The 22,967-nt window shown below is 41.1% G+C and overlaps 1 protein-coding gene across 2 annotated transcripts in view; it reads right to left on the minus strand.

Moving 5' to 3' along the window:
* Positions 1–21,260, minus strand: part of RPS6KA3 (ribosomal protein S6 kinase A3) — a 334,699-nt gene extending 313,439 nt beyond the window's left edge. For both annotated transcript variants that reach the window (XM_029603390.1, XM_029603389.1), the window contains exon 1: positions 21,134–21,260. In XM_029603390.1, the coding sequence (XP_029459250.1) occupies positions 21,134–21,187 (54 nt within the window). In that variant the 5' untranslated portion in view covers positions 21,188–21,260. The remainder of the gene's footprint in view (positions 1–21,133) is intronic.
* Between the last annotated feature and the right edge of the window lie 1,707 nt (positions 21,261–22,967).

Below are 22,967 nucleotides of genomic sequence, written 5' to 3' on the forward strand. Positions count from 1 at the left end.
AGAAGTCCTCTCGATACCTTCACTGCCTGCTTCATGGAGGCGGGTGTGTCACACAACATTTTTGTTAATGTAGCCGTGTCTTGGGCTTGATAAAGTTGGGAAACACTGTTAGCCAGATTCAATTGCTCACCAGCTCCCAGTTTCTGTGTATACAATTCTTTTTCAACTTATGCGCACCATGGAAATTTGAGCACTTAAGCTGAAAAAAAAAAAAAGACACATAAGGCAATGTATAATACACATACTGTAAAGAATGCCTAAAAATGATGATCTGGCGGTATTTTTGTAACTACAATGTGGGTTACTTTTCCTTATGTGCATCACTTTGCACTTGTCCACATTAAATTTCACCTGCCTTTTGGATGCCCCATCTTCCAGTTTCACAAGATCCTCCTGTAATTTATCACAATCTGCTTGTAATGTAACTACTCTGATTCATTTTGTGTCATGCACAAATTTGATCACACTCATCATTCCCCTTTCCAGATAATTTATAAATATATTAAAAAGCACCAGTCCAAGTACAGATCCCTGTGGCAAGCCACTGTTTATGTTTCTCCACTGAGAAAACTGACCATTTAATCGTACTTTCTGTTTCTGATCCACAAAAGGACATTGCTTCTTATACCAGTGGGAGCACTGAAAGAAGAGGATCACCTTGCTGGTGGCTGAAAGGAATCAGTAAGTTTTACTTGGGAATTTTTTTTTTTTTTTTTAAGTATTGGGGAGAAGTAAGCTATTGGGGGATATTATTTAGTGTGTGTTTGTGCTTTTAATAGTTAGTAAGGTTGCTAATAAGCAGACATTAGTGTGTTTGTATTTCCCAATCCTCACACCCACCCCTAACTCATCCTTTAATTCATAGGCAGGTGCCACATTCACACTAAAAAAAAAAAAAAAAAGAAATCAACCTTTTAACTTCACGAACTCCCCATACCTTACTGAGAGTTTGATCATTCTCATGTAGGCCACTACCAAACATACCAATACACTAATACATTTAAAGGACGCTAATTAGACATATTCCTACTCCCATTACAACCTAAAACTTAACAAATCTGAGATGAAGGCAGCAGCCCGGTAGCAAGAGGGGAGGCCTTTCAGTCTTTTGCATCGAGTATCACATGTATGATTTTTTAACCTGTGAGAAGTTGTACATGTGCATGCGATGCAAAGAGCTCCTGGCTCTCAGAGAACGAGTCCGATCTCTGAAGGCTAGAGTGGCAGATCTGGAGGAGCTGAGGCAGACAGAGAAGTATATAAATGAGACCTTCAGGGACACAGTAACCAAGTCCCAACTTGAGAATTGCAGTCCTGGTGCTGCCTTGGAGAAGGTCTCATGATCGGAGAGCATCAACCTGGCGCAGCAGGAAAGGATCCTGTAGCAAGGACCTGCTCTCCAGGTGGTGCATTATCCTTTCGCATCGAGAATGTGTCTCCAAGGGCTACTACCAAGGAGGGAAGGTTTAGGTCGGCCGTTATATTTGGCGATTCGATTATTAGGAATCGAGACAGCGGGGTAGCTGGTGGGCGTGAGGATCGCCTGGAAACATGCCTAATTGGTGCAAAGGAGGTGGAACCTCATGCATCACCTAGAAAGGATTTTAGACAGTGCTGGGGAGGAGCCGGTTGTTGTGGTACATGTGGGTACCAACGACATAACAAAATGTTGGGAGGGAGATTTTGGAAGCCAAATTTAGGCTCTTACAGGCCGATACAGTACAGTACACTGTTAACCCGCGACTGGACAAGCGTTTGACACACTAGCTTTACCCCTTATTCAGTCGAAAACACGTGTCCAACCCCCCCGAACCTAATAGCGCTCGCAACATATAAATGCATGTCGATGGCCCTATTAGGTATTCCCGCGCGATACAGTAAGTAAAATGTGCAGCCAAGCCGCATATTTTACTTTAAGAAATTAGCGCCTACCCAAAGGTAGGCGTTAATTTCTGCCGGCGCCGGGGAAGTGCACAGAATGCAGTTTTGTAAGGACCTGGGGAACCTTCTGGGGAAGGGGGAAGCTTTTCCGAAGGGATGGGCTCCACCTTAACCAGGGTGGAACCAGACTGCTGGTGCTAACCTTTAAAAAGGAGATTGTTCTAGTTTAAAAACTGCTCTATGGTGAAAGCAGACAGTCGCTCAGCGGCGCATGGCTTGGAGGGAGTTATTTTCAAAGAACACTAATGATTTATTAGAATTAGGGCATCCCAATAGTGAGGTTCCAATAATAAGAAAAGTAGTCCAAGTGTCTGTGACTAAAAACAAACCTGAGCTAATTATCTCTATTAATTCAAAAGCAGAATGAAAATACAACAAAACACACTTTGAAATGTTTGTATGCTAATGCCAGAAGTCTAAGAAGATGGGAGAATGAGAATATAAAGCAGATAATGATAGCAGACTTAAAGGGCATCTCACAGACATGGTGGAAGGAGGATAACCAATGGGACAGTGCTATACCAGGGTACAAATTATATCTCAGTGACAGAGAGGAGCACCCAGGAGGCGGGGTGGTGCTTTATGTCCAGGATGGCATAGAGTCCACACAGGATAAACATTCTGCATGAGACTAAATACACAATCGAATCTTTATGGGTAGAAATCTCGTGTGTTGGGGAAGAGTATAGTGATAGGAGTACACTACCGTCCACCTGGCCAAGATGGTGAGACGGACAGTCAAATGCTAAGAGAAATTAGGGAAACTAACCAAATTGGTAGTGCAGTAATAATGGGAGATTTCAATTACCCCAATATTGACTGGGTAAATGTAACATCGGGACATGCTAGAGAGATAAAGTTCCTGGATGGAATAAATGACAGTTTTATGGAGAAATTAGTTCAGGTAAAAGGAGCAATTTTAGATCTAATTCTCAGTGGAGCACAGGATTTGGTGAGTTACGTAACGGTGGTGGGGGTCGCTTGGCAACAGTGATCTTAATATGATCAAATTTGAATTAATGATTGGAAGGGGGACAATAAGCAAATCCACAGCTCTAGTGCTAAACTTTCAAAAGGGAAACTTTGATAAAATGAGAAAAATAGAAAAAAAAATCTGAAAGGAGCAGCTACAAAGGTAAAAAGTGTGCAAGAGGTGTGGACATTATTAAAAAAAATGCCATCCTAGAAGCATGATCCAGATGTATTCCACACATTAAGAAAGGTGGAAGGCAAAAGGATTACCAGCATTGTTAAAAGGTGAGGTGAAAAAGGCTATTTTAGCAAAAGATCTTCATTCAAAAATTGGAAGAAGGATCCAACAGAAGAAAATAGGATAAAGCAAAAGCGTTGGCAAGTTAAATGCAAGACATTGATAAGAAAATTTGAAAAGAAGTTGGTCATAGAGGCAAAAGCTCACAGTAAACACTTTTAAAAATATATCCAAAGCAGAAAGCCTGCGAGGGAGTCAGTTGAACCATTAGATGATCGAGGGGTTAAAGGGGCACTCAGAGAAGATAAGGCCATCGCAGAAAAATTAAATGATTTCTTTGCTTCGGTGTTTACTGAAGAGGATGTTGGGGAGATACCAGTTCCAGAGAAGGTTTTCATGGTAATGATTCAGATGGACTGAACCAAATAACTGTAAACCTAGAAGATGTGGTAGGCCTGATTTAAAACTGAAGAGCAGTAAATCACCTAGACCGGATGGTATACACCCCAGGGTTCTGAAGGAACTAAAAAATGAGATTTCTGATCTATTAGTAAAAATTTGTAACCTATCATTAAACTCATCCATTGTACCTGAAGACTGGAGGGTGGCTTAAATAATGGGATTACATTAAAGCGCTCCAGGGACGACCAAGGAAACTACAGACCAGTTAAGCCTGACTTCAGTGCCAGGAAAAATAGTGGAAAGTGTTCTAAAGATCAAAATCACAGAACATATAGAAAGGCATGTTTTAATGGAACAAAGTCAGCTTGGCTTTACCCAAGGCAAGTCTTGCTTCACAAATCTGTTTCACTTATTTGAAGGAGTTAATAAACATGTAGATAAAGGTGAACTGGTTGTGTATTTGGATTTTCAGAAGGCATTTGCCAAAGTTCCTCGTGAGAGGCTTCTAGGAAAAGTAAAAAGTCATGGGATAGGTGGCGATGACCTTTTGTGGATTACAAACTGGCTAAAAGCCAGGAAACAGAGAGTAGGATTAAATGGAAAATGTTCTCAGTGTAAGGGGGAGGGCAGTGGAGTGCCTCAGGGATGTGTACTGGGACCCGTGCTTTTCAATATATTTATAAATGATCTGGAAAGGAATACGACAAGTGAGGCAGATGATAAAAAATAATTCAGAGTAATTAAATAACAAGCGGATTGTGATAAATCCTCAACAACAGACCATACTAAGCTAAAGCAGGTCCGCAGCCTTGGGGTTATTATTGATAATCACCTTACTTTGAACAATTTCATCTCAACCACAATCAAGAGTGGCTTCTTCAAGTTACATACTTTGAAAAGAATTAAACCGTTATTACATCCTCAGGACTTCCGGACGGTGTTACAAGCCACAATTCTACCAAAGATTGACTATTGTAATGCACTACTACTGGGTCTCCCTAAAAGCACAATTCAACCTCTTCAGATGTTGCAGAATGCCGCTGCTCGTTTAATTACTAATACTCGACGGCATGAACATATTACTCCAGCACTCATGTTCCTACATTGGCTACCCGAATCCTTCAGAATTACTTTTAAAGTTCTCTCACTCATCCACAAATCAATTCACAACCAAGAGATGCAATGGTTCTCTGATCAGCTCATTTTTCGCACCTCCAACAGACCAATTAGAAATATTCACCAAGCGAAATTAGCTGTCCATCCACTAAAACACATCAAACACGTTTCCACCATAGACCGATCATTCTCCATAGCGGGTATCAAAATCTGGAACAACATGCCGTTGGACCTGCGTCTTGAATCCTGTCACAAAACCTTCAATCAAAACCTTAAAACATGGTTGTTTGAACAAGCATTCACTCTATGAACCTCATCTAACCTAAAAATTCAGCTATCCCTTATTATTCCTCACTGGCTCCAAGTTCTTTTCCTCGCATTTTGTATTTACATTCTGCTATTCCATACCCCCCCATTGTTACTCAATTTAGGCTATTGTATGCAATGTGACATTGGTCTCGCTGCTGACAGTTAATTTGCTCCTGCGAATACATGGTTATTTATATTTTATTGTTTGATATTTAATGATGTATGCATATTATCTTTAAAAACCTTGTTTCTGTAAAGCCTGTTGCTGTCAAATATTTTACTGTTTTTTTTTTTTAACTGTTACATGTAAAGCCTGTTGCTAATTTATTGTTTCACTGTAAACCGAGGTGATGTATGTCTATACGTACCACGGTATAAAAGAATCTATAAATAAATAAATAAATAAATAAATAAATAAATAAATTGCAGGAGGTCCTTGTGAGATTGGAAAATTGGGCATCCAAATGGCAAATGAAATTCAATGTGGATAAGTGCAAGGTGATGCATATAGGGAAAAAATCCACACTATAGTCACACAATGTCAGGTTCCATATTAGGAGCTACCACCCAGGAAAGAGATCTAGGCCTCATAGTGGATAATACTGAAATTGTCAGCTCAGCGTGCTGCGGCAGTCAAAAAAGCAAACAATGTTAGGAATTATTAGGAAGGGAATAGGGAATAAAACGGAAAATGTCATAATGCCTCTGTATCGTTCCATGGTGTAGACCGCACCTTGAATACTGTGTACAATTCTGGTCGCCGCATCTCAAAAAAGATATAGTTGCGATGGAGAAGGTACAGAGAAGGGCAAACAAAATGATAAAGGGAATGGAACAGCTCCCCTATGAGGAAAGAGGTTAGGACTGTTCAGATTGGAGAAGAGACGGCTGAGGGGGGATATGATAGAGGTCTTTAAAATCATGAGAGGCCTAGAAGGGGTAAATGTGACTCGGTTATTTACTCTTTCGGATAATAGAAAGACTAGGGGGCACTCCATGAAGGTAGCATGTAGCAAATTTAAGACCAATCAGAGAAAATTCTTTTTCACTCAACGCACAATTAAACTCTGGAATTTGTTGCCAGGGGATGTGGTTAGTACAGTTAGTGTAGCTGGGTTAAAAAAGGTTTGGATAAGTTCTTGGAGGAGAAGTCCATTACCTGCTATTAATCGCTGACTTAGAAAATAGCCACTGTTATTACTAGCATCAGTAGCATGGGATAGACAGTTTTTGGGTACTTGCCAGGTACTTATAGCCTGGATTGGCCATGGTTGGAAACAGGATACTGGGCTTGATAAACCCTTGGTCTGACCCAGTATGGCATTTTCTTATACCATGACTTTCATTTTCTTAGAAGACTCATAGGGGACTTTGTCAAATGCCTTCTCAAAATGCAGATACAGTAAATCTTTCAGCTCACCTTTATACACGTTTATTAATCCCTTCAAAAAAAAAAAAATAGATTTGTGAGGCATTACTTCCCTTGAGAAAATCTATGCTGGCTGTGTCCCTTCAACTATGTCTTTTTTTTTTAATTAACATTTTATTGTGAACAAACTGCACAAAAATACAAATATTGTTTAGACAATGACAATCGATACGTTACATCTTTTCTCCCCCCCCCCCCCACCACCCTTGCTGCCTCTCCATAAGGAAAATACATTTTTAGAAATTAAAAGAATGTCTATATGAACCATTATATAGCAAGAAAGGAATGGATTAATGGAAGTGTGTCAGATACCTTCTAACAGAAGAGATTTAGGAATTATTTCTTCTCCAAAGTAAATATGGGTCCCATACGGAATGAAACATATTAAGTCCGCAGTATTTTGCTGCTGTTATTTTGTTCATGTTGCAGATTGTGTCCAACTGAGCCAAGACTCTAGAAAGTAGTGGAGCACAGTCCAATCTCCAAGAGTATGCTATCTCCATTCTTGTTGCTAAGCAGACATGCTGGATCAGAGGATGGGAAGGTAGATCCTCACTGCAGATTTGGTGATTTAATAGTGCCAAGTCTGATGTCAATTGAATTTTAGAGTTATAAATCCTGGAAAGGATAGCCGAAATCTGCTGCCAGAGATGCTGTACCTTAAAACAGTTCCTCCACATATGTAGAAAAGTACCTTTAGAAAGACAACCCCTCCAACAGTTTTTACTTGTTTTAGAACTAAATTTATGTAATTTTGCCGGAGTAACATACACCAGTGTAACAATTTATGGCTGTTCTTCTCTTATTAATGATGAAATAGAGGATTTCCTTATTGCTTGAAAGACAAAGCAACCAGGTGTCCTCACTAGGAACACAATCGAGATCATGTTCCCAGGTCTTTAAGTGGGTGGGCTTGTCCTTCAATTTACCATTTAGTATATTATAAATTTTAGAGATCACCTTTTTCATGTAGTGGGCTAGTGTACAGAATCCTTCAAATAAAGATTTCTCACTCTGGAGCCAGTCTCTGTCTTTGATGTTATCCTTAAAATGTTTAATTTGCAAATATGAGAGAAATTCAGAATTGGGTAGTTTGTATTTCTCTCTCAAAGTGTCAAAAGAAACCATTTTCCCATTTACACAAACATCTCCTAACAATAAGATTCCCTTCTCTTTCCAACATTTAAAGGATTGTAAAGATGAGCGGGGAGGGAAAGCTGAGTTATGGAAGACACGTGACAAGTGAAAATAAGGTTTTGGACCCACTAGACAACGTTTCCAAGTATCCCACACCTTCAGTGTGCTTAGTAGTCGGGGCTATTTCTGAGCAGTCTCGCCTAGTTTGTCTAGGTTGCCACACTGTTGCTGTTAAGGGCATTCCCCGTTGCCAAAATTGTTCTACTTGAACCCACTGTTTACTTGCATGTGTACTGTGCCAAAACTGGGCTGTTACATAATTCCAAATTAGGTTAGGGACTCCTAGACCTCCATTTTCTTTAGATTGGAAAAGGACCGTTTGGGCAACTGTGGGAGGGTGTCTTTTCCATATAAAGTGAAAAAGCTTTATTTGCCATTATTTAAGCAAAACATTACGTATTTAGATTGGTAGAGATTGAAACGAGTATAAAAACCTTGGTAGGGCATTCATCTTAATTGTGGAGATTCTCCCAAGCCAGGAGAGAGAAAGGCGTTCCCATTTTTCTAGGTCCAGATGGATTTTTCTCATTAAAGGAGTGCAGTTCAACACAAAAGGTTCCTTAAGGGATCCACCAATATACACTCTTAAGTATTTAATCTTTTGGTGGGACCATTTGAATGGGTGATGATTTTTTTTTTTTAAATCTTAAACTGGGGATCACATGATATAGTAAGGATCTCGGATTTGTCCCAGTTAATTTAAAAACCAGAGACCTTACTAAATTGGGCCAAATCGAATTCAATAGCTTGCAGAGACAAATATGGATTACTAATGGTGAATAATATGCCATCTGCAAACAATAAAAGTTTAAAGGATTGGGAGATAATTTGGAAACCAGTAATTTGTGTGTTGCTTCGAATGGTTATAGTCAAGTGTTCCAAAACTAATGCAAAACATAGAGGCGAGAGAGGACAACCCTGTCTGGTGCCTCTCTGCACCAGAAAGGAATCTGAGTAGCCTCCATTAATTTTGAGACAAGCTTTCGGGTTATCATAAAGGGAGCACACCCAATTTAGAAATTTAGAGCCAAAGCCCAATTTACCTAGGGTAGCAAATAGATATTGCCAGTGGACCATATCGAATGCTTTTTCAGCATCTATGGCCAGTAGAAGGGTGGCTATTTTCCCCTTGTCAGCTGCCCAAATTATATTTAAAATTTTCCAAATATTGTCACTTGCCATTCTGCCTGGAATAATGCCAGCTTGCTCTGAATGAATAATCTGGCTTATAAAACAGTTGAGACGACTGGCTAGTATTTTGGCTAATAACTTTAAGTCCAGGTTTACTAAAGAAATAGGTCGGTAAGAACTAGAGATGTGAATCGGAACTAAAATCGGATCCGATTCTGGTTCCGATTCACATCTCTAGTAAGAACCACAAAGCGTGGGATCTCTACCTGGTTTCAGAATGATGGTGATTCCAGCTAAATTAGAATTTGGAAGCAATGAGCCTCCCATTCATAAATAGTTGAAATGTTTCTGCAATGGGACACAAGATAAGGAGCAAATTGTTTATAAAATTTGGCCAAGTGCCCATCTGGACCTGGAGCTTTTCCAGTTTTAAGATTTTTAGTGGCGAATAAAATTTCAGGACTAGTAATTTCCCTATCAAGAGCATCACGTGTCTCGTCAGATATGGAAGGAAAATGTTTTCTAGATACTCTTCAATGAAATATGGATTGATGGAAGTATCTGGGCTCTAAAGGTCTGTATAAAAGTTAAGAAAGCGTTGCCGAATACACTGGGCAACAAATTTTCACAAAAGTCATGTTACAGAAATGAAATTAGTCAATTCTTATACATTTCCATGTGCTAAACATGAATGTGACTGTGAAAATGCAAAATTGGCTCTAGTTTTTTTGTAATATGCAATAATATAATTACATCTTGAATTGTATGCCAATAGTAGGAGACCTACGGTTAATACCGTTTGAAAAATGAAGTCATAGACTACGTCTTAGATTTCTTTGCTTGTCTCTTGTACACCTGTTCAGGAACATCTCTGCGGAGTGTCCAGCAGTAGTCAGCCAGCATGAATATTTCAAATGCTCACCCTTTCTGACTGGGCTTCATATAGTACACTGCTGACGTCAGCTTACTCAGCAGCAGCATGGCAGTAGAACTGCATTGCATCAGAAAATGATGTAATAAACTCTGGATGATGTGTGCATGATGGTATTATGCAATATGATGCAATATTACATCATTCTAGGCTTATTTACAGTCCTACTGGATAAATTTACATGACTAAACATAGAAAGTGAACTATATTAATATCTTCAAAACGAGAGCCAATAAAAACTTTTCATGGTCATATTCGTGTTCAGCACATCAAGATACTAGAGTAGGACCTTTTTAGGTCAGTAACACTTTCATTGTTGCCCAGTGATATCTGAGTTAGTAGATAATATGCAATCATTAGTATCTTTGATTTTTAGAATAAAGTTTTGGACGGTTATCTTTTTCAGCTTATGAGCAAGCAGTTTGCCCATTTTTCACCTCCTTCAAAGTATTCCTGTTTTGTTAATTCGAGAAGATGGGCCATTCTGAAGGATTCCAATCGTTTTAGATCCTCTCTAGCTTTCCAGAGAAGTGATAGAGTATCCCTAGCTATGTTTATTTGAGGTTTCTGGGATAAAAGTGCAATGGAGTGACAGAGATTTAAGCATGCCTCCTCCTTCTGACACTTAAGGAATGTGCTCCTAGAAATGAAAAAACCTCTGATAAAGGCCTTGAAACAATCCCATACTGTTAGAGGTGACATGACTGAGTTGTCATTATCTAGAAAAAACATTTGGATAACGTTATTGACAAAGTTATTGTAATTAGAGTCTTGTAATAGGGACTCCTTGAGTCTCCAGAAAAATCAAGTATTTCTATATAGTCAGTGATTTTGATCTTCAGAATAGTTATCCATGATTTTTCCCAGCACTGAAGTCTATAGTTTCCCGGATCTCTCGTGGAGCCCTTTTTAAATAAATATCGGGGTTACGTTGGCCAGTCTTCAGATGCAATGGACAATTTAGATGATAGGTTTCAAATTACTAGTAATAGATATGAAATTTCATGTTTGAGTTCTTTCAGAAGCCTTGGGTGTATACCATCTGGTCCGGACAATTTGCTATTCTTCAATCTATCTGGCCTACTACATCTTCCATGTTCACTGTGATTTGGTTCAATTCATCTGAATCATCACCCTTGAAAACCATTTCCAGAATGGGTATCACCCCATATCCTCTTTAGTAAACACCAAAGCAAAGAATTCATTATCAGGCCGATACAGTATGGACAGACTAAAAAAGTGCATCTGTTTTTGGCGCCTGCTCAACCCCCCTCTCCTGCGCATGTGTTACAGAATGCAAATGAGAGGTTGCGCTAAAAGGAGGCACCAAGGACAACTGCGCAGCCCTAGCACCTCCTTGGCCCAGGAAAGGTGGCTGTCAGGGGGTTTGGAAAATGGACGCTCAATTTTACAAGTGTCTGTTTCCCTAACCGGTGCACAGCCATGAGTTAGGAAAATGGATGCTCGCAAAATAGAGTGCTCGTTTTCCTAACCTGACTCGCCAGCACTTTTTGTTTTTAATCTTTCCTTTTACCCTTTGGTTCCTCCAACTTAATATCGCTACAATATTAAGTCGGAGAATGTACAGAAAAGCAATATTTTCTGTCTTTCTGTACACTTTTTCAGGCTGCTCAGAAATTAACACCTGTGCTAAACCCGTTATTGTATAAGAAGTTGTGGAGACGTGTCCAAAACATACGTACAAACCGAATTAAAAAGCGCACTTTACGGTATTGGTCTAAGTCTTTCTGCGATGGCCTTATCTTCCCTAAGTGCCCCTCTAAACAGTCCGACTCCCTTACAGGCTTCCTGCTTTTGATATATTTAAAAAAGATTATATGAGTTTTTGCCTTTATGATCTGCCTCTTTTCAAATTCTCTCTTAGCCTATCTTATCAATGTTTTCATTTTAACTTGACAAGGCTTTATTGCTTTTTCCAAATTTCTTCAGATAGATCCTTCTTCCAATTTTTGAAGGAAGTTTTTTTGGCTAAAACGTCTCTCTCACTTTGCCTTTCAACCATGTCAGCAGTTATTTGGTCTTCCCTTCCACCTTTTTTTTTAATGTGAGGAAGACACCTGAACTGCACTTTTTAAATGGTATTTTTAAATAATGAATCAATCACCAGAAGCTAAATATCCTCACCTACCAATTCACTCAATACAAAAAAAGGAGGATGTATTGTGTTCTATTTTATAATTTTTTAAAGTGCTAAATAAATTATCCTTATCAACTCATTACAGAGGAACGAATACCATCAGTATTAGTGCAAATGGAATTTAATCCATCGCCTCTCGCCACGCAATGGGCCTCAGGCAAATTCAGCGTTTATTCAAGCACTTGGTGTATAATCATTTGGTATCGTTCCTCTATTTATTCAAAGGCATTTTTTAATTCTTATCCACTAAAAAAAATTTTTTTATTTTATTTTCAAAATTCATTTTGGGACAATCTGAGAAACAATACATCTACAGTGGGGCTAAGTATAATTTATTCTAGGATTTTATTCTAGGATTTCAATGATTGAACGAATTAAATGACGGTGGACATTTAACTTATGCAAGGATAAAATAAGTATAAGAGATTTTATAAACACATAAATGAGTTTTTGGGTTTTGGGATAAAATGAATTTTGAAAATAAAATAAATTTTTTTAGTGGATAAGAATTAAAAAATGCCTTTGAATAAATAGAGGAACGATACCAAATGATTATACACCAAGTGCTTGAATAAACGCTGAATTTGCCTGAGGCCCATTGCATGGCGAGAGGCGATGGATTAAATTCCATTTGCACTAATACTGATGATATTCGTTCCTATGTAATGAGTTGATAAGGATAATTTATTTAGCACTTTAAAAAATTATAAAATAGAACACAATACATCCTCCTTTTTTTGTATTGAGTGAATTTTTAAATAATGTCCATGCCTGTTGTATACTCAACATTTGTAGCTGCAGCTTTCAGGTTTTTTCTATTTTTCTCATTTTATCAGACCCCCTTTTGAAAGTTTAGTGCTAGAGCTGTAGATTTACTTATTGTCCCCCTTTCAGTTACCTTCTTCTCTTGAGGACAGGTATGGTTCCCTATATTACAAGGCCTGTAACTCTGAAATTCTCCTTGCTGAGCAAACTACCACAAACAGAACTATCTTCAGTGTAAGTTTTTTTTTAGCAAAATCTTCTTGAGGTGTTCAAATAGAGCCTCAGGACCAAATTCAAGACCCAATGATAGTAATAGCAGTTTCACAGTGGCAGCCATAAGTGCTTCACCCCTGTCAGAAAACAGGCACCTGGATAAGTCGTTATGGAGAAGCCATTCACTTGTCCCCTGTAGCACATGACTGACATTTGGACCCTTAGTGAATTTATCACCAGGTCCTTGTCCAGCCTGTCTTGAAGGAATTGCAGAATCGTCGCTAACTCTGCTTTGCGGAGTTGCACTTTTCTATCAGGCCGATAAAGTACAGTGGAGCGCACTGTTAACCCACATTTGGACGCACGTTTTCGACGCGATAGCTTTACCTCTTATTCAGTAAGGGGTAATAGCGCGTCGAAAACGTGCGTCCAACTCCCCCGAAACTAATAGCGCCTGCAACATGCAAATGCATGTTGATGGCCCTATTAGTTATTCCCACATGATACAGAAAGTAAAATGTGCAGCCATTTCAGAAATTAACGCCTGCCCAAAGGCTGTGCACTTCCCCTGCCGGCGCCGGGGAAGGGCACAGAAAAGCAGTAAAAACTGCTTTTCTGTGCACCCTCCAACTTAATATCATGGCGATATTAAGTCGGAGGCCCCAAAAGTAAAAAAAAAGTAAAAATCGGCCCGCGGGTCGGAAGACGGACGATCAATTATGCCAGCGTCCATTTTCCGAACCCGTGGCTGTCAGCGGGTTTGAGAACCGACGCCAGCAAAATTGAGCGTCGGCTGTCAAACCCGCTGACAGCCGCTGCTCCTGTGAAAAAGGAGGCGCTAGGGACATGCTAGTGTCCCTAGCGCCTCCTTTAACCGCGGGCCCTAATTTGCATAGGCCACCCTCCTGAATCGCGCGCCCAGGAGAGTGGCCTGTGCGCTCGCCAGCTCTCCCGCGCGTTTTTCTGAATCGGCCTGTTTGTTTGCTCCAGTTCTCAAAAATTCTCCAGATTCTAATGTATGTTAGCAAGGTGGACTTATTTTTTGCTCTCAGGAGGGTTGCAATTACTTGGTCAGAATAACCCCTCTTTCTAAGCCAGTTCTTTTGAAAAGCCAGTCCATAAGAGAACTGTGCTGAATCCTCCATGATTATGGGTCCTTTTTTCAGGAGCCTTGGCCCCATTTTGAACCTGACAATCTCTCACTTTCGGTATGACTAGGTCTACATACTACAGGCATCTTGACCAGTCTCCTGTGACCACGACAACCTGCCCTGGATGGTCCGCTATTCTGCTCACCACTTTCCCTACCATTAGGCAGGGTGGAAAGATGTAATATGTCTGTGGGCCACCTCTGTGACTGTGTCTCTATCCCTCTGCTCCCCCTCCCCCCACCACCAATTCTCTCCAATGTCTTGTTTTGGTGCTCTTTTTGGTGGCCATCAGATCTCACTGATGTCTCCTCCATGTGTCCACTATTTGAATGAGAGCCTCTTCTGAGACATCCAATTCTCCTGGAACCAATTTCTGGCAGCTGAGGAAAATAGTCTGAATATTCTCTGTTCCTTCTATATGGAGCATTTAAATTTCTTTGAGATGTATCTCTGCCCAACTCATAATCAGAGATGCTTCCTCAGGCTTCTTGTCCCCTCCTTGCCTGTTCACATAGGCCACTGCTGTGGCAGTGTCCAAAAACACTAACTGGCTTCCCTTCTCCTTTTAGCAGAAAGCTTGTTAGAACCAGTCTGTTCACCGCTGGTCTCCAAGTGGTTCAAAGAGAATGATTCCTCCAGTTGTGACCAGGGCCCTTGCACCACCTGCCTCTCACCTTAATCTGCTTGCATCTTTTAATGTGATCCACTGTGGAGGCTCCAGGCTGGCACCACCAATGCAGGCACCTCCTGGTCTGTATGCTCAAGGGGACGTTCTTCTTGAATTCCTGGCTTCAAGGTGACCACCTGAATAATAGGGTGCTCTGCAACAATCTCATATGTGCTCTTGCCCAGGGCACCATTTTGAATGCCATTGCCATTTACCACAAATCCAGTAGGTACATCCATGCTCGGGGGGAGGTGGGGGGGAAGGGTTATGGAGCTCAACAATGCCTTTATTTGATGCTGCAACTTGTCTATACTTTCTTCTGTTAAAAACACTCTTCCCGCCTTGTATCAAACTGCACTCCTAGGTAGACCAGCATCTGGGAGGGGTGCAAGTGACTCTTGGCCTTGTTCACCACCCAACCTAAGTTCTCTAATACCTTGATTACTCAGTCACTTAGCAGCCTTCCTGAAAGGTACTGCTTCTTATTAGCCAATCGCCCAGGTACAGATGTACTTTGATTCCTCCTTTGCAAAGGAAGGCTGCTACCACCATAACATTTGTAAATATCTTTGGAGCTGTAATCAGCCCAAAGCCTTGAACTGATAATGCTGGCCTAGCACTGCAAAGCACTGGAACTCTTTCTGATTGGGATGTGAAGGTATGCCTCAGAGAACTAGAGAAGACAGAAACGCTTCTTTTCTTACTGCTCTCTTTACCATCCCTAGCGTCTCCATACAAAAATGTGGTACCTTCAAAGTCCAATTCACTGACTTCAGATCTAGCATAAAGTTGAAATGTTCCTTCCTTCTTGGAATGACAAAGTAGACTGAGTAGGCTCCTTTTCCTCTTTCTTCCCACAGGACTGCTACTATTGCCTACAACTGAAGTCGCTTGACTATTGTCTCCGCACTTCCTTTTACTTGCTTGGGTTGCATGGTGATGGCAGAAAAGGACTCCTTTACTGGAAATTTCAGTTCTGGCACATATCCTCTTTTTATTTTGTCAAGAACCCACCAGTCTCCTGTGATCCTGGCCCACTCCTTATAGTATCTCTGTAATCTCCCTCCTACTGATGGAAGTGAGGAATAGGCCTGCAAAGGGTCATTACTGGTAAGTGGGTTTCTACTGCTAACCTCTCTTAGGATATGTCTGGTCCCACAAAAGGGCTGGATCCTTCCTAGTGGTCTGGTTGCTCTTGAACTCTGGGTCCTAGCCAGTGTGCACTGCCTGTTGACCATTGGCCATTGCAACGCCGCTCCTATCTTAGTGGACCTTCTAGCCCTAATCTCTGGCAGTTTCTTTGGCTTTGATTCTCTGAGGTCCTTCACCAATTTAATTCTTCAAACAGTACTCTCTCTTTAAATGGCAGTTAACATAACCTGGCTTTGGAAGAGGAGTCTGCCACCCAGTTCCTCAGCCACAGCAGCAGCCTAGCCATAAGCTCTGTTGCCACCTACTTAATGAAAACTTGAGAGGTCATATAAGGTTTATGAGATAAAAGACGCCACTGATTCCATCTGTGCTGTCTCTGCACTTAGATGTGACCCTTCTCGGTCCACACCTAGCAGGATCTGCTGCATCCAGCGAACTAGTGCTCTTTCTACATATTTGCCACAGACCGCCACGTGTAGCACCATGCTCGACAACTCAAAGGCTCTTTTTAATAGAGACTCCACTTTCCTGGCTTGAGGGTCCCTCCCCCTAACTGGCATCGTAGTTCTTCTCACCAATGCTCGTAGTGCTGCATCAAACTTTAAGCTGATGCAGTAATCCCTCTCATGTCGTTCCACCAAATACAATTTTTTCATCATCCTCCTGCTTCTTAAGCTTAACTCCAATACCTCCTATTCTGCTTCAATCATATCTTGGACTGCTGAGTGGACTGGAAAGGCTCTTGCAGGCTTCTTGATTCCTATAAGGATAGGGTCTCCCTTAGGTTTAACTTCCTCCAGCTGATCCTCCATCAGCCTTAGAACTTGTGAATAAGTGGACCAGCATCCTCCTGGTGGCCTCTGGTGTCCCTTAGTTCCTCTTCATGTGACTTCCCTTTAAAGGAACACTTCTACAGCTGAGAATGCTCTGTCTTTCTAACAGCGAACTATCTAGTTCTAGGAGCTTCATACATTTCTTTTCTAATGGGTCCCCTTCCCTGGGAGAATCCCTACTGATGTTCTTCTCCTGCAAAGGCTTGCCCTTCATCGGGCAATAGATGATTCAGGCTATAGATATCTTCCACACTATTAACAACAATGGCACCTATGCCAGCAAGGCTAGGTCCTGCCTTTGAAAAGGAAGGCCCAGCTTCAGGATAACCTTGTACTGATGGCACTGACTTTCAGCTCCCAGGGAACAATTGTCAGGGTGGCCCCCTTTGGCTCCTCTGGCATCACAGGTTTCTGTGCCATACTCAACCCCTGACTTGAAGCAGATCCAGAAGCTGGAGCTATGATGGGAGAGGGGTGAGGGAAGAATTTTCTTCTGCTTGTAGGATTGAGAGGGAATGATTCACACATCAACTTTCTTGCACTGGGAGCCAAATGACTCTTTGCTCCTCAACGAGGAGAGGTTCTGCTGCTTGGCCTAGTGCTGGGACTTTTACTCACTGGTGCCTTTTGTGGGGCCTCCATTTTCCAGGCACGGTAACAGTTTGAAGCGTCATGGTCAGGGCTCAAACAGTGGTGTCAGACAGTATGTCTCTCTATAAGAACATAAGAATTGCCATACTGGGATAGACAAGGGTGCATCAAGCAAACTATCCTGATTCCATCAGTGACCAATCCAAGTCACAAGTACTTGGCAAGTATCCAAATATTAAACTGGTTCAAGTACAGATCCCTGAGGCACTCCACTGTTTATCTTTTTCCACTGTGAAAACAAACTAATCATACTCTGTTTCCTATCTTTTAACCAGCTTGCAATCCACAAAAGGACATCGCCTCCTATCCCATGACTTTTTAGTTTTCTTAGAAGCTTTTCATGTGGGACTTTGTCTAACACCTTCTAAAAATCCAAATACACACTACATCTACCGGTTCACCTTTGTCCACATTTATTCACCCTTTCAAAAAAAAAAGTTGGTGTTTTCTGAGGCAAGACTTCCCTTGGGTAAATCCATGCTGCTATGTCCCATTAAGCCATGTCTATCTAAATGTTTTGTGATTTTAATCTTTATAACAATTTTCATGATTTTTCCTGGAACTGAAGTCAGGCTCACTGGTCTATGGTTTCCCAGATCACTGCTTTTTAAATATTGGGTTTACATTGGCCATCTTCCAATCCTCAGGTACAACGGATGATTTTAATGATAGGTCTGAAATTTCATTTTTTATTTCTTTCAGAACCCTGGGGTGTGATTTACTACTCTTCAGTTTGTCAATCTGGCCTAACACATCTTCCAGGTTCACTATGATTTGGTTCAGTTCATCTGAATCATCACCCTGGAAAACAGTCTCTGGAACGAGGATGTCCCCAACATCCTCTTCAGTAAACACTGAAGCACAGAAATTGTTAAATCTTTCTGCGATGGCCTTATCTTCCCTAAGTGCCTGTTTAACCCCTCGATCATCTAACGGTCCAACAGACTCCCTCGCAGGCTTTCTGCTTTGGATATATTTTTTAAAGTTTTTATTGTGAGTTTTTGCCTCTTTGGCTTTATGATGGACTTCTAGTGCCCACGGTTGCAGGAGAACTTTTTGGCCTTGGGCTTCTCCATGTTTCTCAACATTGTCTCAATTTTTCTTTTAGAACCGAAAAACTCAGGAGCTACCAAGGCACTAGTAAAATAATATTCAAGCAATGAGGCAGTTTAAGACACTAGGCCCAAAAAAAAAAAATTAAATTTAGAGTGACTAGACATGTCTGTGCGGTAGCTCAGATGAAGAAAGACTGAGGGGTTCATGAGGCTGTGTGAACGCACGGAACTCTCACATATAAGTAAAGGCTTTATTGAGCTCTAAGAGCTGGGTCAGTTTTGATATAGTCAGATGACATTACCCAGCTTTATTGCTAATGCATGCCTGCTTGACATAAAACTACTTTAAACTGTATTTTTTCATTCTAATATAAAACACAAAAAGGTTAAAGCTTATTAAATTATGTAATTGCAAAATAGATTTCCCTGATACTTTTTAAGCTTAAACTAAAAAACTTAAAATTTCCTTGGATGTTGTGTATTTATAGTCCTAAAAAATCTGAACACACTCCAGAGCATACTAAAATTTAAAGCACAAAAATGCAAGCTCTTGAAACAATGTTAGTGCCTTAAAGAACTGAGGTCACATCAGTATAATCAGAATAGTAAAAGATGAGTGGGTGAGAAACATTTACCAAGCCTTCCTAAAAACCGCTGCACCACAAACATGGCTTTAGGAATATATCTCTAAATAAACTATTCCCATCTCTATTTTCTACTCCTCAGTTCCCTATAATTTCAAGTTTAAAAACCATCTTCAAAGCATTCAGGCTGAAGTCTTAAAGCTAGAGAAAAATTGCTTTGCATGAAAAAGCTTTTCACAAGCAAGAATAAGGACCTTTGTTCAATTAAAAGCAAATGTTTCACTTATGACACTTTCATAAGCAGCATCTCACATTCATATTTCTGCACAATGACTAAGGACAAAGCCACTATATTCACTTATTAAGGTATGAGCACATCAAAAGTGTATTTGTAGTAGAATGCTAAATGAAGTCACAGCTAGTCAGTCACCATCTGTCCTCCTGAAAGCAGTGCGGAATTAATAAATTCTATCACTAAAGGGCATGAAACAGTGACCTTCAAATACCACTTCCACCAATGTTCAACTATTGGCATAAAGCTTAATTATGGCTATGTTATTCCACATCTAGATTTGTTTTTCCAAATCCACTTTTCAAAATGATCTTCTGAAAATGTTTAACTAAAAAAAAGTGCAAAATTCAAATTATTCTCCTATAATCTGGCATCAGATGGGCACTACTATTTGTCATTTCTACCTAGTGCTGTGTATCTAGCACTACTCTAGGTACACAGCAGGGTAAAAAACACATAAGAGACATTCTCTGCTTAGTAGAGTTTACAATTTAATCAAGATAAAAAGGGATGACAGCTCCTGAAAAAATTACAGTAAACCAAAATATTTTTACTGGTTATAAACTTCTATTAAGTGATTTATAGCAATTAAACGAAAGACATATAAACTGTAAACCATGAAAATTTTACCTAGGAAAAATGTGGATCACGTTTTTACAAAGTGACACAGGGCTGGAAACTCATTTTAAAATCAATCGCAATGCTGTCAGAGTAGCACATGGAAAGACAAAAGGTTTAAGTATCGGTGTTGGTAAGGATTTGGATTTCCAAATACCAACTAAAACTCTGAAGCTACATAAATCCCAGCAACAAACTGGAAGTACAAATGAAAGGGCTATTGCACCATTAATTGCAGCAAAGTCCTCAAAGTGTGTGTATTTTTGCTGCTCGGACTACAGCCATCCGGACACTGACGTCACCCACACTAGTCCACAACCTCCTTTAAAACCTACAAAACATTTCCCAATCAAAGTCTGGCAAGAGATGCAACACACTTTTATGATATCTTGTTTCAGAAAATGAGGAAACATTTCTGCAACAACTCCCTCTTTTTTCCGGGAGGCGATGATAAATGCTTGGTCTGGCAAGGCGGTGAGGGGACCGGCGGTGTCATATCACCTATAAACCGGCGACGTCCCCCTAGCCGTGCCAGGCCCCACTCCCTTTGGCTCTTCGTTCTGTCACTTCCATGGCCCCAGCGGCATCAAGAGAAAAGGGCGAGCTCCGGGATCAGAAACCCGGCGCTCCTGCTTGCCGCACTACGAAGGACCTGTCGGGGAAGTTACTGCCATATTTAATCGGGGGACCCGCGCATACTAAGCTATCTCTTCTCCCCGGCCCGCTCAGGAAGGCATTCTTCCGGTGGGGGTCTCAAAGGCAGCACGGTTTCTCCCCCCGCATGTGCCCTGCTATTTACACACATTTTACCCCTTTCCTTGTCTCTTAACCCCTCACACGCTTTTTTTTTTTTTTTTTTTGCGCTTTAGTCGCACTGGAGGGGAGAGGGCCCGGCACCGCGCGCGCACGGGACGAAAGTTTTCCTGAGCAACTTGACCGGCTTTTTCCGTGCGTACACCCCTTGCCTCTTATTCCCTCACGAACGACTGGAACGCAGCCAAAAAAAAAAAAAAATCCAAAACATTCTACCCTTTAACTAACGGGACAGAATGACAAAGAAAGAAGAGGGGGATAAACGCTGCTTGAAAGAAAAGGCAGACCCCCAAGTTTCATTCCTGTTTCGGCAAATAGAGCAGCTAGGACCAGGGGGGGGGGGGAAGGAGACAGGCGGAAGGTCCTTTCCTCCCTCCGGCCTCCCGCAGTCTCAGCCCCGAGCTCTAGAAACCACTGCACCCTGTGCCCAGCCCAGATGCCGCTCCTCGCGCCGCGCCAAGTCCCGTCACTGACCCACCACCACCAAGTTTCAAAAACCATTAGAATCCTCTCACCTCGCTCGCCACTGCCATCTTCTGCCACGGGTCTGCCAGCTGTGCCAGCGGCATTTTCTCCACTCCTCTTCCCGCTTGTTTTAAAAGGCGATCGGTAAGAAAAGACAAAAAGAAAAGATCCTCGCGCAGGACTGAGGTTGGGGGGGGGGGGGGGGAGAGGAGATGTTTAAAACAATATAAGACACACTCCGTTAGGTGGGATATGTGGATTTTTAAAGCGACTTGCTGGTTTGTTTGGTGTTTTTAAAGAGTTATTCAGAGATTTCCCCTTTAACTGCACTCTCCTTAGAAGCAGAGCTGTCTGAGATCCCTAGTACACACGCTTCCTTGTCTTACACTCTTTACTTCCGCTCACAATATGGCGCCTAAGCGATACCTGTCTGTCAAAACGAGGCTCGCCGACCGTCACAGTGACGTATTTAGTAAGAGGAGGAGCCCGACAGTCAATCAGTGCAACAGGTAGGTGCGCGCCCTGACCTGGTGACCTGCTAGCCGGCGATTCCTTAGCGGCACATCCGGCGGCCATCTTGCTCAAGAAGCAATAGGATGGGTATACTATAGGATTTTAATAGGCAATATTTCCGTCCTTACTGCAACTCCAAACAGGCACGAATCCCATACATGTTACGTTTAGTCAGTGGTGCAAAATATTGATAGTTATATGAATCGTAATCTTTGAAAGCCCCTAAAGAAGAAGATTTGGTTAGAAAAGATGTATTAATTTCCCATCCAACTGCGTTGTAGTCAGGAAACGTGTTGGGGTCCGGGAAACAGAATGATCCCATTAAAGAGAGCAAGATCTATTAATAGAGAGGTTGGGGGAGGTTGGGGGAGATTTTTATAACAGGTCACCTTTTTATATTTTTGGATAAAATATTGTGATTACAGTGTGACTCCACTTGAATGCACAACAAAATAGATTGTGCAACTTTTTTATTGGATAAATGCATTTCTTAACCAGTTTTCAGGAGCTGGTCAAGAAATGCAGGTCTGAACAAAGGGACCTATTTACGAAGCAGCACTAAGATGAACTATTAATGATATTTGCATTAATATTATTAATGATACTACAAAATTTTGCAGAATATGTGGCCAAAATTAATGAGCTGCATCACATGCAAAGCAGTTCATTAACAATAAAAATGGTTAACGTGGATCATAGTAATCCTTATAGTTACCTACACCTCAAGAGATGCAAGTAACTTTCTCCCAGAGAAGAATGGAAAGCATTCACTAATAGAAACAGAAATGATGGCAGAAAAGGACCAAATGATCTGACAAGCAAGCTTATGCCAGTATTTGCTACACCGTTGCAGGTTACCCCCATGCTTATCAGTTTACCAGACTGTAAAAGTCAGGGCCCTCAGATGCTATTTGAATCCAATTTCTTTTAACCATTGCCGTGAAAGCAGATAGCAATGTTGGAGTTGCAACAATAGAATAGGGCTTAGTGATAAAGGGTAGTAAGCTCCGCATCAACTAGTTACCCCCATGTTTATTTGTTCCCCAAACCGTAAAAGTCGGGGCCGTCATTGTTTGCTGTCTGAATCCAATTCCCCTTTTCTCACTGCCATTGAAGCAGAGCGCAATGATGGAGTTGCATTAACAGGATCAAGGCTTAATTGTTAAGGGTAGCAACTGTCACACCAGCAAGTTACCCTCATGCACTCTTTTCTTTTATTTCCAACCTCTAGTCTTTAGGGATCCACAGTGTTTATCCCATGTCCCTTTGAATTCCTTGACTGTTTTCGTCTTCACCACCTCTTCCAGAAGGGCATTCCAGGCATTCACTACCCTTTCCCTGAAGTTGTCCTTCCTGTAGTTTCATTTCATG

This window comes from Rhinatrema bivittatum, chromosome 5, assembly GCF_901001135.1.
Source record: "Rhinatrema bivittatum chromosome 5, aRhiBiv1.1, whole genome shotgun sequence".
Lineage (NCBI taxonomy): Eukaryota > Metazoa > Chordata > Amphibia > Gymnophiona > Rhinatrematidae > Rhinatrema > Rhinatrema bivittatum.